Source organism: Phalaenopsis equestris, unplaced genomic scaffold, assembly GCF_001263595.1.
Source record: "Phalaenopsis equestris unplaced genomic scaffold, ASM126359v1 Scaffold000105, whole genome shotgun sequence".
Classification (NCBI taxonomy): domain Eukaryota; kingdom Viridiplantae; phylum Streptophyta; class Magnoliopsida; order Asparagales; family Orchidaceae; genus Phalaenopsis; species Phalaenopsis equestris.
Genome location: NW_018164547.1, coordinates 1,336,081 through 1,354,372, shown reverse-complemented (window position 1 = coordinate 1,354,372; position 18,292 = coordinate 1,336,081). Strand labels below are relative to the sequence as shown.

The 18,292-nt window shown below is 36.6% G+C and overlaps 1 protein-coding gene across 1 annotated transcript in view; it reads left to right on the top strand.

The window, feature by feature from the left end:
* The window catches only part of LOC110020632 (TBC1 domain family member 2A-like), a 60,956-nt gene that overhangs the window by 41,660 nt on the left and 1,004 nt on the right, over positions 1 to 18,292 (top strand). Inside the window, exons 12-13 of the mRNA XM_020718790.1 lie at positions 1,025 to 1,105; positions 1,208 to 1,309. Coding sequence (XP_020574449.1) covers positions 1,025 to 1,105; positions 1,208 to 1,309 — 183 coding nt within the window. The remainder of the gene's footprint in view (positions 1 to 1,024; positions 1,106 to 1,207; positions 1,310 to 18,292) is intronic.

Genomic DNA, 18,292 nt, shown 5'->3' with positions numbered 1-18,292 from the left:
TCTTCCTCCGCTGCTGCAGCTGCCCGAGACGACAATCTTTGTTGTTAATCCTTCAGTCCAGCCTCCCGTCACCTGTTTCCATCAGTCCAGCTTGCTGCCTCGTGGCCGTGGCCCTTTTCCCCTCGCTGCCTCATCTCAAAAACAGCAAACCTGCTGTTTTCTTAAGGGCCTTTGGCTGTTCCATCCTTCCCCACCGCAACTTGCTGCTCTGCTTGCCAGCACACTTGCAGTCCTTTCTGTCCCAATCTCATCAACCGAGATTTCCATCCCCTTTTACTGTATTGCCACTATTTCCCCGCTGTCTCGCACCATCCCTACCTTGCCGCCTGCCGCGTTTATTTCAAGCCCCTCACAGCCACCACCACCACTCGAAATCCACTCTAACAACGTGTCTTGCGTCGTGGTATTGCCACTTCAGTTTGTGTTTTGTTGTGACCGTTTATTTTACTTTTTCAGTAATAATTCTTGTTTATCTATTTTCATTTCAATTAACTCCGATATTAAAGGCAGATAGTTAATTGAAGCGAGCTGGCCATGGCTTAAACTCTAAAATTTCAATTTTGGCTAAAGTTAAGTTTTAATGAGTTGAAAATAATGGATTTTGAGTTGAAATTTCAACAGCTCTGGACCAAGCTTATATTAAAAAAAATCTTAGAAAATCCTTTATAGTACTCTTAATATTTTCTATTAAATTTTTGTATAGCATTATTATCTATGCATGAAATATAAATCTATTTAAATATTTTAATGTTTATAGTACATGTATGTATGTATTAGGTATTTGTGAAGAAACATATGCATGTATATATGTACATGTTCTGTGCTGATTTCAAGTTGAATCGAATTAATTTTGATGAAGTTCTCCTTGAGTTAAAACAAATCGCATTTGATTTTAAGTAACAGTCAAGCGATTTTTAAGCGGGTTCGAGATTCAAACAAAATTATCAGCTTTAAATGTAAGAAAGTTTGTATATGTTTTAAATCGTAAGTTCCATGACCTTCGGTGCATATATTTAACTAATAGGTTGAATACTTGGAGAAAGAGGTGTCTGAGCTGCATCAGGTTCTTAGTGACAAGCAGGAACGGGAGCGTGTCATGATTCAGGTCTTGTTACTATTTTTTGTCTTCTTTCCTTCCTTACTGGTAGTTCATAAAGATATCTTTAATCTGTTTTATTTATAACTTATCTACTTGTTCCTTGTGCAGGTCTTGATGAGGATGGAACAAGAACAGAAGGTTGCCGAAGATGCACGGATATCTGCTGAGCAAGGTGCCGCAGCTCAAAAATACGCGGCTCATGTTTTACAGGTTATTTCTTGTAATATCTATTTTTGTGAATTTATTTGTCACAAAGGTGTGAAGGGTTTACTATAGAATTAATCTTGTTATAGATAGGGATGTTATTAGTACAATTCAAGTTGGATGGCTGAAGTGGAGGAATGCATTAGGCCTATTGTGTGATAAAAAAGTACCGCTTAGTTTTAAAAGAGAGTTATTGTGTGATAGAAAAGTACCGCTTAGATTTAAAAGAGAAATTTTATAAGATGGTGGTGAGACATGCAATGCTTTATGTCGTAGAATGTTGGCCTTTAGAAGAGAAACATAAAATTAAGTGTTGCTGAGATAAGATTGCTTGGGTGGATGAGTGGCTTGACACTTAGAGACAAATGCGAAACGAATGTATTCGTGAAAGGATTGGTGTAGCTCCAATGACAGACAAGATTAGAGAGAGTCGTCTTAGATGGTTTGGTCACATTAAACGTCGACCATCTGATGATCTAGTTAGGAGATTAGATATTTTAGATTTGACTTATGTGAAGAAAGGCAGAAGTAAACCTAGAAAGACTTGAGCATATTGTATAAAAAATAATCTTAATCTATTAGAATAAAATAAAAATATCACGCTCAATAGGACACAATGAAAAAACATGATTCATGTGGCTGACCCCATTTAGTGGGATAAAGGCTTGTTGTTGTACCCTTTCTTCATTCCATAGTAAAATGATTGCTATTCCTGCAATAACTTTAGAAGGATTACATGGGTTGAAACTTGAAATTTCAAGACCATTCATGATTTTTTTTCCCTCAGTCTTTTAGTAATTTCAAGACCATTCATGATTTTTTTTCCCTCAGTTAGTCTTTTAGCTATCTTAGAAATTCATGGATTAGTTTGAAATATTGAAATGTTGGCTTAATCCTATGAAGCATTGACACAAACACGGGGACATAGACATGACACGATATGAGAACACAACATTGTTGAAAATATAGGACACGATATGTCATAGACACTTTTTTATATTTTATTGATTATTAATATAAAATATATATTTTTTCATTAGTTTTTATTAAAAATATCACAACACAAATCATGCATGAATAAAATTTAAATTCACAAATTTAATTTATATTATAAAACCTTATATTTATGAAAATGAATTTTTAAAATTAGATATAATATGTTTCAAAAGAATTTATCGAGCTTATAATCCAACTTATCTATTAAAATTTAAAAAATCCTATGATTACAAAGAAGAAATTACTAATGCCTGGATTCTAGAGGTGTCTTCAACATGATGAGAAATGGGGCGGTTTCGATTACCAGGAATAACTAAAGCTATACTTATATTTATAATTTTCTAATTTCCGTTTCTCATTTTCTCGAAATCGTGTTATACTATTGTCTGATGTCGTGTTGAGGTGTGTCCTCGGACGTGTTCGGGCCTAAAAAAAGTTCAAACATATATTTTGTAATGTCGGAGAAGTATGGAGGCGTGTCGGTGTCCAATACATGTCCGACATGAGTACATCACATTTTTAGAAGTGTCGGTGCTACATGGGCTTAATCTATTCAGCTGTATTCAATACTTTTATGGCTGGAAGGACATTTCAGAAGCATTGTGGAAGTGGCATATATTTACCTGGAGTTTTCCAACAATCATCCAGGATTTGTTCCCATAACTTTGCTGCTCTTAAATAAAGCACTTCTATTTATGGAATAAAATAGTTCTGGGGAGAATTCGGTTGGTTGGAACAATGATATCTGTAGTCGTAAACTGTGTACTTAAGCCAGAAAATTTGGGGCATATTTTCATGTAAGTATTAATATTTTGTTTGTTTGAAGGATATGCTACTGGGTTTTCTTAAGCCAGAAGTTTGTGGCTCAAAGAACACTGACAACCGTTTAACTGGAATAAACTTAGAGCAATTTGTTTGGCTTGCGTTTTCCAAATTACGTATAAATGAACAATGAGTAAGCTATCAACCTTTATAAGTAACTAAAAAATTATCTCCATGAATTATGGTTAGATCAGCTCCTTACATGCCATCGCAGATTCGTGCTAATGAAATTAAACTTCCTGAATTATAGATAAGTCGGCTCCTTGCATGCCACCTCATTAATCCGTTTTCTTATGAATGCCACCTCCTTGGTTTGTATAATTATGGGTCGAGGATGGAATAAAACTATAGTAATTTTATGGTATATTTTATGTATCAGAACCAATGAGCTAAAGCAGTCGTCAATTTTTCTTTTTAAAGATCTCTTGAGGATCTCCAAGGCACGGCTAGATGAACTAATGTTGGTTTGTTTCAAAAAAATTCTCATAAGTGATTATCTATAATTCAGGAAGATTTAAAGATCTCTATGAGGGTATGTTCTCAATTCGCTGACCCTTGGTGAGATTATTGCCCCCGACGTTCTTAGGCTGTCAGTAGTCCTATCTCGATTAGATTGACTAGCCTGTGAACTGCAGTACTTTACAAAATATTTAAAAAATAAAATAAAATCTCTTTTTCTTGTTAAAAAAAATTCTGCATAAAAAACTTAAACAACAGCTTTTGTATGAAAATCAAAATGTTTTTATGAAAACTTATAAAGGTCCATGATTAGTCATTTGGATCGAAGTTAAGGACTGTCCTCCGTAGATTGTCGGGTTAGTAGCTCTTGTACAAGGTCAGGAAACACACATTCCAGCTCCGAGCCCCCATCTTTACCGATGTTTTGTACCTAGTCTTGGTCTTCTATATGTGATCACGGATTTTGCTTTGTCTGTTCGTGTTGCGACTCGTTTTACTGTTTTTTACACAATAATTTCTGTTTTTCCTTTTTTTTCTGCAATTTATTTAAATTCCTTGCAAATTATATTATGCTTTATGAACTAATCATGCATCGACAACAGAAGCCCAAGTATGCATTTTATTTTATGCATTGTAATTCCTTTATTTACTTCACAATATTTCCTTTCCTGAACTTCTTTACTTTACATGCAAAATCAAAACAACAATAATAACAACGAAACCCAAAACATTGAAACATACTTGATAAAATTTTTTGATCCTTACATCTTAAGACTGCTACTTCAATAAGGAGCTTGCAACATATGCCGTGGGCAACACGACGAAGGTCTACAGAAGGACATATGGACATCTTCAAGGAGCAAATGAGTCTGTTTCTTAGTTTAAACGACAAGCCGACAACAAGCCATAGGACTTCGAGGTAGTCCGTCTAGCACGACGTAAATCCTCAACTTATCTTTAGGCTCCTATGAAACAATATTGCGCGACATAAGTCCTAACACGCCTTAGTTCCGAGGTTGTCATCGGGTACGACGTGAACCCTTCTATCTCTGTGGGTTATTTGCATAATCAGATATCATGCAAATATAAGTCAAAAAATAAAATTGGCAGGATTAAACACTTAAATAACACCGTCTCCAAAACGCAGCCCTCAGTAAGATAGTTTGGGAAGTCACTGAGGGTTCTCCTTAAGATCTGTGACGTTCTCTACCGTTTCCTTCATTCGACTCCTGAAAATAATTGTTCCTATTTGAACCACTCTCAATTGATTTTACATGTCCTACCATGAAAACCTAAACTTTGAATTCTTGAAGACTAATATCTTTGATCATTATCGAGAGTTTTCTCAAGTGATCTCAGTCAGTTGAGATGTAATTAACTATAGGGGTTTGCCTCTATAAGGAACTTGAAACCCAGGTAAAATAAACCCTACCTAATCTTTATATTAGATAGGGGAACTTGTCCGTCACACTCGTCAGAATACATAAAAGATTTGCAGACCAAACAAATGTCATAAATTTCTTGTTTTGCAGGATTGGATTTATTGCCGAGGTATACACATCTTTCGGGAATGTGTAGTATTCGCGATATCGGGCATGATTATGCAAACTACTAGACTAATGAGATCTGCTCGGTCTCATTTTTTAAAAAATTAAAACACCAATATTTTTAAAATTTAAAAAAAATTACATACCTTTTATATTAAATTAAATTTAAATAATCAAAATGTTGATCGACAGGGATATGATTTGGATCTTCAGATCTTTTAATCTTACAATTGTTCTCAATTTGATGCATATAAAATGACTAAAGATCTGTGGGAATATTTATGAAAAGTTGACAATCAAGGTATTGCAATTAAGTGTTTTCAATTGGAATATTAGATTGAATTACTTTGATGGAGTCCTCTCAACTTAGTATTAATTTTTCTGGCTTCAAAACTTATGATAAAAGTAGTTGATATAATATATTCAAGTATACCTTATGAATCTATTTTAGCAGTAAGAGAAGTTCATGAAGAAAGCAAAAACAATCAATTCTTAATGAAGCTTTGCCCCAAACTTGAGGCGATTATGCTTAGCTTGATGAATTGTTGCGACCCTTCTCTGATGCCAGAATTAATCTAAACCACAATAAGAAAAGCAATAATTATTATTGAAAAAGCCAATAGACGTTACAACCATATACGAAAACTGGAAAAAACAACAAGCAACACGACACACACATTGCTAGGGTGGTGGGGAGGCTGTAAGGGTTTGTACAGGTGGCAGCATGGCGGGTATGACTGGGAGTGCCTCTGAGTCATGAAACTTAAATTGTGTATCATATGTATAGATGACACATTCTTGCTACTTTCTTCATCAATGATGAGACTATATCTTTCTCTTAGTAGTGCAATGGGTGTAGAATGTATTGTGGCGAAACCACTGCTGCTCCCTCATAGCCTTAGCCTGAAGGACCTGTCGAACCACCAGCATCTCACCCTCATCTGATGGAAGCTGACGCTCTTGACCCTATTCTTTAGCTTCCTCTTCGTCACTCATTTCCTCCACTGCACCTTGCCCGATGAAGGACACAACTCAGCTCATCGGACAACTAAAAAAGATGTGTCGAAAACCATAGCATATGAAGCATATCCTGACTTGGAGAGTTGTGGGGGCGCTGCTTTTCTTAGATTTCATCTCACCCTGGGTAGCTCTATCATTTTCCTGACTTGATTTCTCAACTGTCATATGATGATCCTATTGATATTTTCAACTGTGGGTGACCGTCTGATGACGATGGATACCTGCTCTGCTATTGCTATCTCTCCACGTTTAGTGCTAATATATGAATGTCACTCAAAGACCAGTAAGACTGTAGCCGTTCTACTTTACCGTTAGAGGGCTTTAGGCCTCCTAAATACTTGGTTATCGCGTGCTCCTTTGACTTCGTCAGCTCACATTTCAACTCAAGATGCATAAACTCTGATGTATACTCTTCCACCGATAAGTCCCTCTGTTGTAGGTAGTGGAGCCTTAAGCAAAGATTCTGACAGTAGTGTGAGGGTAGGTACTTTCACTGCAATGTTCTCTTCATCTTCTTCCAAAGAGTAATTTTACTTCGTCCTTATTTAATTCTTTCCCTCTTTAGGCTCTCCCCCACAATGAGGTGCTCTTCTTCAACTTGATAGCATCTACTTACACTTTCGGTAATTTGACACCTTGTATTCAAAGACCATCTCGACGGTCTGCGACCACTCTATGAAATTATTCGGATTCATTCTCCCCTCAAAATCCGGTATGTCCACTTTTACTCTTGTGTCTATATTCTTCGACAAACACTTTACCTCTGTATTCCAACATACATTTCATCTATATATCCTCGAATAGACACTTCATTTCTACATCATTTAATAGACACGTTATCTCTCGACCTCCTCTGATACTGTATCCTAAAGCATTGTGGTTTGTTTTCTTCTCTATTGAAATCATCGCTACAAAAGGGATTCAGGTATTCCTCCTTCCTTTTCGGATCTCGCTATCGAAAACTCTCCATGGGTCATTTCCTCAATATCATCAAGCCGTTGTAGTACTCAGTGGAGCTGTCATTGTAACTCTTTCATGGTAAACCCTTGATCAGGCTTTGACAATTGCCTCCACGGTGACACAATTAGGGTTTGGGGGTGGGTAGGTGAAAAGCAGTGTGTAGGAGTAATGTAGGGTAGAAAAGAAAAAATTTGTGTGAAGATAAGACAGGATAGATGTTGATGCTAGGAACCCTAAGATAGGATTAGTGTTAGGCTAGTTTTGATACAGAATGATATTGGAGTTAACTCAAATTATAATAAGAAAGCAAATATTATTGCTGAAAAAGCTAATAGGCGCTTACAACCACACATGAGAATGGGAAATAACAAGCAACACGACACACACACCACTAAGGTGGTTATAGGGTGTAGATGGTGACTGTAAGGGCTTGGACAAGTGGCGGCAAGGCGATTAAGTGGAGCAGAGGTGCGGGACAGCAAGAAAGTAGTAGGTACTTGCTGTCCTGGATAGCCGCAAGAGGGTAAGTTGGCTAAATAAAGAAGAAACATCAGCTAGTGGCGGTTTTGGATGGTGGGAACAACTGCTAGTCTGCAGGGAAGTGGTTCCACTGAATGTAACAACAACAAGGTGGTATCGGAATGGTTTTGGGTGGTTGGAACAACATTGATACTAGAAATAATCCGAAAGTAAGAAAATACAATTATTATTGCTGAAATTTTGAAAGAAACAAAAGGGTTTATAAAATTGGAAATAAATGACACGACTACAATCGGGTCTCTTTGGCGAGAGTGACGAGGATGACTTCCGACTGGCCAGCAGGTGGGAATGGAATGTGATGCTAACGTCACAAAATTAGGATGAGGATATGCAAGGGGTGGCAGCAGGAGGGGGTGCTAGGAGGTTGGGGAACAAGCGGGAATAAGTAAGGAAGTAAGGACGACAACATGAAAGGAAGAGGGAGGGTAGGGTGGCAACTAGAAGGGTGCATTAAAGGTGGGTCGACAATTTGCGGGATGCAAGGACACTGAGCGGCGCCTGGATGAGTGCGGGAGAGGCTGGCTAGTCATGGGAAGGTTGTCGGGATGCTAAGCAACAATTGGATGGGTGCAGGAGAGGTTGGTCGACAACAAGGATGATGCAAGGACATTGTGCAACAACATGGAAGGTGTAGGGACGTTGGAAGACAACTAGGCAGGTGTTGTACTGTAAGGGATTGATGAGATAATCACTACCTTTAAGAAGGATATAACTGGAGCACCACTTATCCTCGGATATAGCCTTAATAAGAAAAGAGATGTCTGGCGGCAGGAGCTCTGAAATCAGGAAATACAAAACTGAGCCCTAAAGAACTCAGAAAACACATATATAGATCAAAAGGAAAGAAAAAAGAAATAAATAAGGGGGGAAAGGGGGTGGTAGTTTCCGCCTTTTGAATTACTGAACGGTCCAGTAAGGGTTGAATCGAGCCCTCAGCTGAACAGGTTGGCCTGGTCGATTCAGCAGACCAAGCATTGCGGCAGTCTCCCAGGGTTGTGGGAGCTTCAAATTCTTCTGTCAAGCTTCTGGGTCTTTGTAGTACTGTGTCAAGTTCGTGACATTGAATGTGGCCATAATATTGTAGTCTTCTGTCAGGTCGATCTTGTTGGCATTATCATTTAGCTTTTATTTTCTGAAATGTTCATCTACTATGGTTTTGAGTTTTCCTAATATTCCTATTTGAATTCTCTCTTTCTTCAGTTCGATCTACACTAGATCTCGTTCTTTAAAGGTCACCTTTTTCCTTGTCTTGTTCTCCTGTGTCTGGTACTTGCGATTCTGCTTGGTGATTTCTTTACCGACTTCTTCGTGAAATTTTTAAATCTCGATCATCTGTTTCTCAGCATCCTGACTAATCTCTAACGTCGGCAGGAGTGGTACTAATTCAAGTGGGGTGAGCGAATTGCGCCAGTACATGATCTCAAATGGGTTGTGACCTGTAGTTTGAATCACAGTATGTTGTTCGCAAACTCGGCCTAACCTAGTATCAAGTGCCATTGCTTGAGATTCTTTTCAACAAAGCATCTTAGCAAATTGTCAAGGCTCATGTTTACTGCATCTGTTTGGTCGTCTGTGTGTGGGTGAGCTGTAAAATTCAATTGGAGATTGGTGCTGAGTTTTTCCCACAGAGTTCTCTATAAGTGGCTCAGAAGTTTGACATCCATGTTCGACGTGATGGTACTGGGCATTCTGTGTAGTTTCACAATTTCTATGAAATACAAGTCATCGACATGCGAGGTATCCAGTGTCCTATGGTATCGTACGAATTGTATCATCTTAGAGAATCGATCCACCATGATCATGAATGAATCCTTTTCGACTGTGTCCTCGGAAGTTCCACCATAAAGTTCATGGGGGTGCAGAACCGTGCATTCTGCTCCTGGTTTTTGTCATATGGCAAATCTTGCACTGTCTGACGTGTTGCTCTACATCTCTTGCTAGGTGTTGACCTCATTTTTAGTGAGGTCTTAGTCTCTTACTCCTAGAACCCAGGATCTAGCTTTAGGAGTTCCTTATTGACCATCCTAGCGGACTAGTAATGAAGCCCACCTCCCATAGAACTTCGAGTCACATCTTGACTCATTTTTGTGTAGACCTCGCATGAGTAGTCCCAAACACTCGACTCTTAGTTGCAAGGGCTAAGGACTAACATGCAGAGGGCCGAAAATGAGTTCCCATTAAATCAGACGGCCATAGGTGAACCCGCCATGACTCGAATATTCACGAACGCCGCAATTCACGCACTCGCTACACCACGCACGAGGTTGACATTTTTTTAGTCCGACCGCCGACGAATTTGTCCGGACGACCCCGGATGACGAAACAGACCGTACTGACGCGTCTGAAACGTCAACTTTAGCTAGGAAAGACACCCGTATTGTTAGGACTACGTGCACGCATCAATAACGCGGAAATTAATGCGCATTTTTAGCAGGATGCGGGTCCGGCTCAACCCAGGTTCGACTCGAACTTGATTTGAGCTAATCACAACCTCACAGTATTTCAAATTTTGAATTTCAAAATTCAAACAGAACATTTAAAATTCGTCTTAGATTGCACAAGTCTTTGAACTATAAGACAAATGGCCTATTTAATCTAATTTCCAATTTTTGTGTAAACACTTGATTAAATCAGCTAAGTCATTGTTATTTCAAATCATTTTGTAGACACATTTTATTGGCAATCCTTAATATGCAAATCCTTTCTATTGTTTTTTTTTATTTCGAATATGTATTGTTATGAGCATTTACAGTTAAATTTACTTTGCTTCATATGTTGATCAACGATTCCATTACTAGGAGGACATTCAAATCACTTAGAATAGTCTTATACCTGTCTAAACACATCATGCCCTAAGATGCATTAGAGAAACAATTTCTCCCAATTTTCTTTACTTGACAAACGTAGTTTGACATTTATGTGTATTGATTCCTTATGTTCGAGCATCACAGGTTAAACATTGATATCATGGATTATAAAATAACTTTTCCTTGACTCACCTGCAGCTAATTTTGAGCGCATTTACATACATAGCACACAATTTTCCTGTATTTATATATCTCACCTAAGCTTTCATGGTTACGTAGCACTCAAAGCTTTAATTTCATATCGAAAATAGCTTTATTTTTTTTTTCTTTGACAAAAGTGAAATCCCGTTTCTCACGCTATAATTATAAATACAAGGTTTAGGTGTAAGATATGCGAGTACATTTGAATTGAGTGACATGTATGTAAACGTCCCAACATTAGTGGGTGTGCGGGTTCAAATTTCCGATTCAATAATATCATAAGTTTTTTTTTTAACAGGATATACATGTGATTATTTTCTTGCCTTTAAAAGTGTTATTTATTGTTAATTAAATGCTGTTGGGAGTCATTGGGTGCTGAAATTATGATTTGAGCCGCTTGAGGTAGCTTACAAGTGCTGGAATTAACGTTTGGGTGTTGTAGGAAACTTGAAATTAATGTTTGGGTGCTGAAATTGTAGTTTGAGCCGCTTGAGGTAGCTTACAAGTGCTGAAATTAATGTTTGAAGTGCTGTAGAGAACCTGGAATTAATGTTTGGGCGCTGAAATTGAGATTTGGACTGTTGTAGGTAGCTTACAAGTGCTGGAATCAATGTTTGGAGTGCTGTAGAGAATGTGGAATTAATGTTTGGGTGCTGAAATTGGGATTTGGACTGCTGTAGGTAGCTTACAAGTGTTGGAATCAATGTTTGGGTGCTGAAATTGGGGTTTGGGCTGCTGTAGGTAGCTTACAAGTGCTGTAAATTATTATTTGGAGGTGTTAAAAATGTTGTGAGAGCTCTTAAGAGTGTTATGAGAGCTTTTGGGGTATTGTGAGAGCTATTTGGTATTATTTGGAATATAGTTAAGTGTTGTTTGGGGCATTTTGTGGGCATTTTGTGGGCCAATTTGGCATTTTGTGGGCCAATTTTGGCATGGTTTTAACATCGTTTGGGCACCATTTTGGCACTGTTTCGGAGCTGATTTTAAGAGTTTTGCCTATTGTTTTGGGGCTAGATTTGGAGAGCTTTATTTACTGTTTTGGGTTTCATTTGATTATCATTTCAACGCTTTTAGGCCGATTCACTTACTGTTTTCCCCCTTTTCGACTTTGCTAGTTTTGGAAGTGGATCGGCCTCTTCTTTTGTTTTATTTATTTTTAAATGGTTACGTATAAAAAAATGAGAATTTCTGATTTAGTTACTTGGAAGACACTTAGAAATATTTAAAAATTAGTTGGAAAACACTTAATTGAGGGTGAAATGCCTTGAGTCACTTTAAACACAAGTTAAAACATAGGCTTCTAGATTTTAGGAGCACATCCTAGGTGAGTCCATCCACCTAATTCTCAGCATAGACTTCTAGATTTTAGGAGCACACTCTAGGTGAGAGTCTATCCACCTAATTCTCAGCATAAGCTTCCAGATTTTAGGAGCACACCCTAGGTGAGAGTCCATCCACCTAATTCTCAGCGCATGCTTCATAGATTTTAGGAGCATACCATAGGTGAGTTCATCCACCTTTTTTTTTAGTGTAGACTTCCTATATTTTAGGAGCACACCCTAGGTGAGCATTCATCCACCTAATTTCGAATAAATAATGAAACTTCACACTTGACCCTGATTCACAAACTGATTAAAACACTAGACACGAGGATGCACCGAGACGTAGTTCATGCTTCCTTAATTAAATCAACAGTGAAATTCTCGTAATGACTTAACCAACAATGAAACTTAATGCACCTGGATTTGAGCTTGGATATTACACTCAAATTCTCCTAGCAATTTGGGAAATTTGTTAACGCCACATATGGATCATCGGACTAGGATGAGTCTAGGGTCTAAGTGGCAAGGACGATGACGACATTGTTTATGTGTGCTTAAACGAGGGATACGATGTTAGATTATTATAATAGTATTTCCTACCTCAAGGGACGCTCTTATGTTGTGAGTAGTTCTAGCACGATTAGAGTGACTAGCCTGTTGACTACACGACTTCACAAAATATTTACAAAAATAAAACAAAATTTCTTTTAATGACGTCATTGCTTATGTGTGCTTAAACGAGGGATGCGAACTGAAATTTTTTTTAGAATAGTATCCCCTACCTCAAGGATCTTCAATAGGAAAGAGGAAATGATCAATGATACTATTCGCCGATTCTTGGTGGGATCGTTGTGACGCTCTTATGTTGTGAGTAGTTCTAGCACGATTAGAGTGACTAGCCTGTTGACTACACGACTTCACAAAATATTTACAAAAATAAAACAAAATTTCTTTTACATGTTAAAAAAAACTCTGCATAAAAAAGACTTAAACAGTAGCTTTTGCATGAAAATCAAAGAATTTTTCTATGAAAATTTATAAAAGTCAATGGTTAGTCATTTGGATCGAGGTTAAGGACTGCCTTCTGTAGATTGTCAGGTTGGCAACTCTTACCCAAGGTTGGGAAGCACACAATTCAGATTCGAGTCCCCGCTTTTACGAATATCTTACAGCCAGTCTTGGTCTTTCATACGTGGCTAAGGGTTTCTTTTGCTTATAAATTCAACGACTCGTTTTTTCTGACTTTCGTGCTGTGTTTTCTCGCCTTGTTTAATTTTCTTGCAAGTTTATCTCTGCTGCAAATCATATTATACTCGCAATATTAATCACACAACAGTAACAGATACCCAGGTACTCTTTTACAGTTTATTTATAACATCTTACCTTACTGCATTTTACTTTTCAAATACCTGTTATTTACATGTGATTTACTTATTTTGCATGCAAAACCAGAATTGAAAATAAAACCAAAACCGAAACAAAACAAAACCAAGCATTGACACCAAAACTGTGAAACATAAATCCCAATCTCAAGCACTTAAACCCTGGAGCCATCGCGACAAGGAACTTGGAGCAACTTCATGGGCAGCGCTACATGGAGTTTGGAGCGGACTACAGGTGGAGGTGGTCGTCATTCTACAACAGTAAAATGAGTCTACACCAACTAAACTTTCCTAGTTTAAACAATCCATAGAACTTCGAGGTAGCTCGCCTAGCGCGACGTGATTTCTCACCCTCTTTTAGGCCCCTGCACAACCATGTTGTGCAGCGTAAGCCCTAACTCGTCTTAGGTTTCGAGGTTGTCGTGTGGTACGATGTAAACTCTCTTAGCTTTGCGGGCTATTTGCATAATCAATCATTATGCAAGTGTAAGTCCCAAATAATAAAATTGACAGGATTAAAACACCTAAATAACATCATCTCCAAAACACAACCGCACAATAGAATAGTTTGGAAGGCATCGAGGATTCCCCTCAGAATCTGTGACATCCCTTACTTTTTCCTTCCTTTGGACTCCTGAAAATAAATGTTCCTATTCGAGCTACTCCCATTTGGTTTTCCACATCCTACTGTGAAAACTTAAATTTTGAAATCTTGAAGACTAATACCTCTGATAATTATCGAGAGTTTTCTCAAGTGCCTCCCGTCATTTGGGATGTAATTAACTATAGGGGCTTGCTTCTATAGAGAATTTGGAACCTAGGTAAAATAAAACCTATCTAATCTTTGTATTAGATAGGGGAACTTGTCAGTCACACATAAAATGTTTGCAGATCAAACAGATATTATAAATCTCTTAGTTTGCAGGATTGGGTCTATCGCCAAGGTATACGCTCACCTTTTGGAAATATGTAATACTCACGGTATCAGACACGATTATGCAATTATTGAACGAATGAGATCCATTTGATGTCATTTTTCAAAAATTAAAATAACATTCTACTTTTAAAACTCAAACTATAAACTTTTTATATTAAATTCAAAAATTATTTTCATATTCATATTTTCAAATTTCCAAAAAGTTGACCGACACTAGGGTTGTAAATAAACTAACGCACTTAATGAGCAACTAAACTCGACTTGATTAAGGCTCAATCATGTTCGTTCAAATTATTAAATAAACAAGCTTGAATATTTTTTAAAACTCGAAGCTTAAATGAATTAAGCATGACTATAGTCGAACTTGTGTGTTTAAGTTTACAAATAAACTCGTTTGTCGTTCAACAAGTAATTTGTTAAATACTCAATATTAAGTTCGATAACAACCTATATTATATATATGATATATTATTTAAATAAAATTTAATTAGTTAGAATTTATTTCATTAAAAAATTAATAGTAAAATATTATTATATCAATAATAATTTTACTTTAATTATTACTTATATATATTTATTTTATTAACAAATTAATGATAATTTAGAATGAGATATTTACAGTTAAAGAGTGTGTCATAAAAGATTTTTCCTGTAAAGTTTTCATAATCATGAATATAATGAGTTCATTTTTTATTACCATAACACTGCAATTATCAACAACATTAATGTGGATTGTCTTATTGTTATTTTTTTCTTATTAATATGATCAAGTAAATGCTCTTCCCTTGGTGTTGTCATCAATAAGAATTATGTAGCAAATTAATAAAGTTCAAAGATTTTAGAGTTCATAATCGACAAATTAATAACTGTGATTAGATATACAAGTTATTAAAATTTTATATGAAAATCTAGATTCTCATTTAAGTTTTTAGCTCGTTTATTAGCTCATTTAATTACTCGTTCGCTTGTCATAAGCAAATTAAGTACAAGTCAAGGTCAAACATTGAAAATATAAAACAAATCAAGCTTGAACAATGCATGAAAGCTCGACACAGACTCAAGTCGAACATACAACTTATAACTGTACCAAGCTAAGTCTGAACAATGATATACTTGGCTCAGTTCGACTCGATTACAACTCTATAATAGAATGGCTAGGAGTGACTCACGGGGATCGACCAAATCTACCGACATGTGAATGCCTAGACCAGTTTGGTCTAGCCGTGGACTGATCCCTCAGCTTAACTGATTGACCTGACTGGTTAAGCAGGCCAAGCCCTGCTTCAAGTAATGGCAGCCCGGGAGAACTGTAAGTGAAGGGGATCGGGGCTGGAATGCAGAAATTGTAGGAAGAACAGCGTCGACAGTTGTTTCGGGCGGCAGCAGTAAGGAAATGGCGGTTGGGAGCGGTGTGGGGAGGATGCAATAGAGGAATAGAGAAAATAAACAACACATAAAGATCAAGATACAATTGAAACACCACTTTGAACCTTATGATACAACACTTTTAGGGAAGAAGAGATGCTTATGACTGTCTCAATACAAAACATGCACAAAAATTAACCCTAAAATGTCATAAAAACAAATATATAGTAATAGGATAACTAAGAGTAGTTCATAGGGACAGAACAAATCCATCGACATGCGAACATCTGGACCGGTTCAGTCTAGACTTGAGCGGGCTTCCGCTCTCCTGCTGCGGGAATCCCACATGTGTGGGATACGCCCCGCATCGTTCTCTATTGTTAGAGTTGTGATTTAAAGAATTACTCTGTGATGAACAATTGACTTGTGACATTATATTTCAACGTCAAACACCGGAAAATGTTATTGCATACTCATGAGACTAATAAAGGAAAATTATTGTAACTGATACAATATTATTGTTGCCAGCGCTATGGGTATATTGTTGCAAATTGTGCAAAGAAATTTTGCAGTTGCGGCTATTGTAACAAATTAGGACATGTGATTAAAGAATGTCAAAATTGTTAATAAAATCTATCAGAGATGTCAATTCGGGTTAGGAGGTCGGGTTTGAGGCCGAATCAAATATTATATGAGTTGAAAATCCCAACCTAAACCGGACCCACCTTCTACCCGCCAACTTGACCCGTATAATCCGCTTAACATAAGAAAAACCGTTACTCGCGTTAAAGTTGGGTCAATTTCAGTTCAATTTTGAGTTTATTTCTGGTCAATTCCTGGTTGGTGGGTAGATTTCAAGTCATTTTAAGATTGGCAAATCATTTTCGGGTTGGCGGGTCAACCCTAACCCAACCCAAAAAGTTAAATAGGTTTGGTGCTTTAACCTGAACCGACTAAAAAATTATTCGGGTCAACTGGAACCCAGATTTTCGAGTCAGGTTCAGGTCAAGTTGGCATGCCGAGTCAATTTTTTTTGCAACCCTAGAATCTATAATCAAATTCTTTTGAAACGGCAGTTAATAATTAGGCTGTTCATTTGGCATCATGGACAAATTAAAAGTTACTATGATATGGCCCAACATATGATAATTAGAGCTCTGTTTCTTTTTGGGCTTTAAGGTATAAATACACTACTTTCGTCATTTTGATTCATAAATTCTAGTATTTCAAATCATATGATTGATACTTTACATCTTCATAATATCTCTGATCATATCATGGATCTTCATCCATTCAGATTTTTAATGATAGTCAATCACCTATTAAAAGTTATTAAAAATATTATTAATATAGTGAAATATGTCCTCATAAGTTATATTCCCTCAACTAGTGTCATCTATGTAGGAAAATTGATTGATAATAATTGGTATGTTTGATATTTTTGTGATGGTTGAACTGTACAAGATCAAGAGATGGTGGAAAACTCATGATTGAGATTTAATTTGGTGATTTTTTCTCTTGTATTTGTCCATTTCGAAGGTGGCTTTATTATTATGTACTTTCGTAAATCAAAATAATGGTCTGTAGCATGAAATATTAGTTCATCCAAACTCTTTCTTTTTTATCTCATTGAATAAACTCTGGTTTGTTAGGAAAGAAATATCAATTTATTTCTCTTTTATTTAACCGCTCAACATTTAAATTAGGAAAATGCAAATGACTTTCTTTTTCATTACATAATAGTCATGTTGAAAATTATTTTAATTTGATCCATAGTGATGTATGGGATATCTTTTGTTATATCAAATATAAATCTCTAATATTATGTAACTTTCATCGATACTTTCAACACTTACACTTGGATTTTTTTTTCTTTGAGAGAAGTTTGTAGATTCTTTTTCCATAAAAAAATGTTGCTCATGTTGAGACTTGATTTTCATCTCACATCAAAATATCATGAATTGATTCCGGGGTTGAATATGCAACTTGAATTTCATTATTTTTTTCAAAATAGGACATTTTTTTTAATCAGAGATAATGCTCCTATGCTACCCAACAAAATGGTATTGTGAAAAGAAAAATTGTCACCTCTTAGTACTTCTTCGTACCTTACTTTTGGAATCCTTAATTTTGCCTAAAATTTGGGTTGAAGATTAGCACAAAATCCTATTTGATTAATAGATTATTCTCTCGTACTTTGAAACTGAATCTCCTCATTATCGTCTCTTTTATAAACATCCGAACTATAATGATTTGAGCATTTGGTTATTTGCTTTGTTCATTTCTCACACGTGAACGTTATAAACTTTCTGCTCAGTCTATTGTTAAATGTGCATTTATGGGCGACAATACTTTACACAAGGCTATGCATGTTATGATCCAGGCTCTAAAAGATTTTGAATCTCGTTTCTTGCAAGCAAATTGATGCTTGCTGACCAACCATCATAATTTGAGGGGAAATATTAATATATCTAATTAATTGGAAATTATTCTTAGTGCATTATGCTGTAGAGCGGCTCATTACATGCCATGTCATCAATTTTGTGCTCATGAAATTAATCTCCATCAATTATGGTTAGATGGGCTCTCTATATGCCATTATATTAATCAATGTGCTCATTAATGTCACCT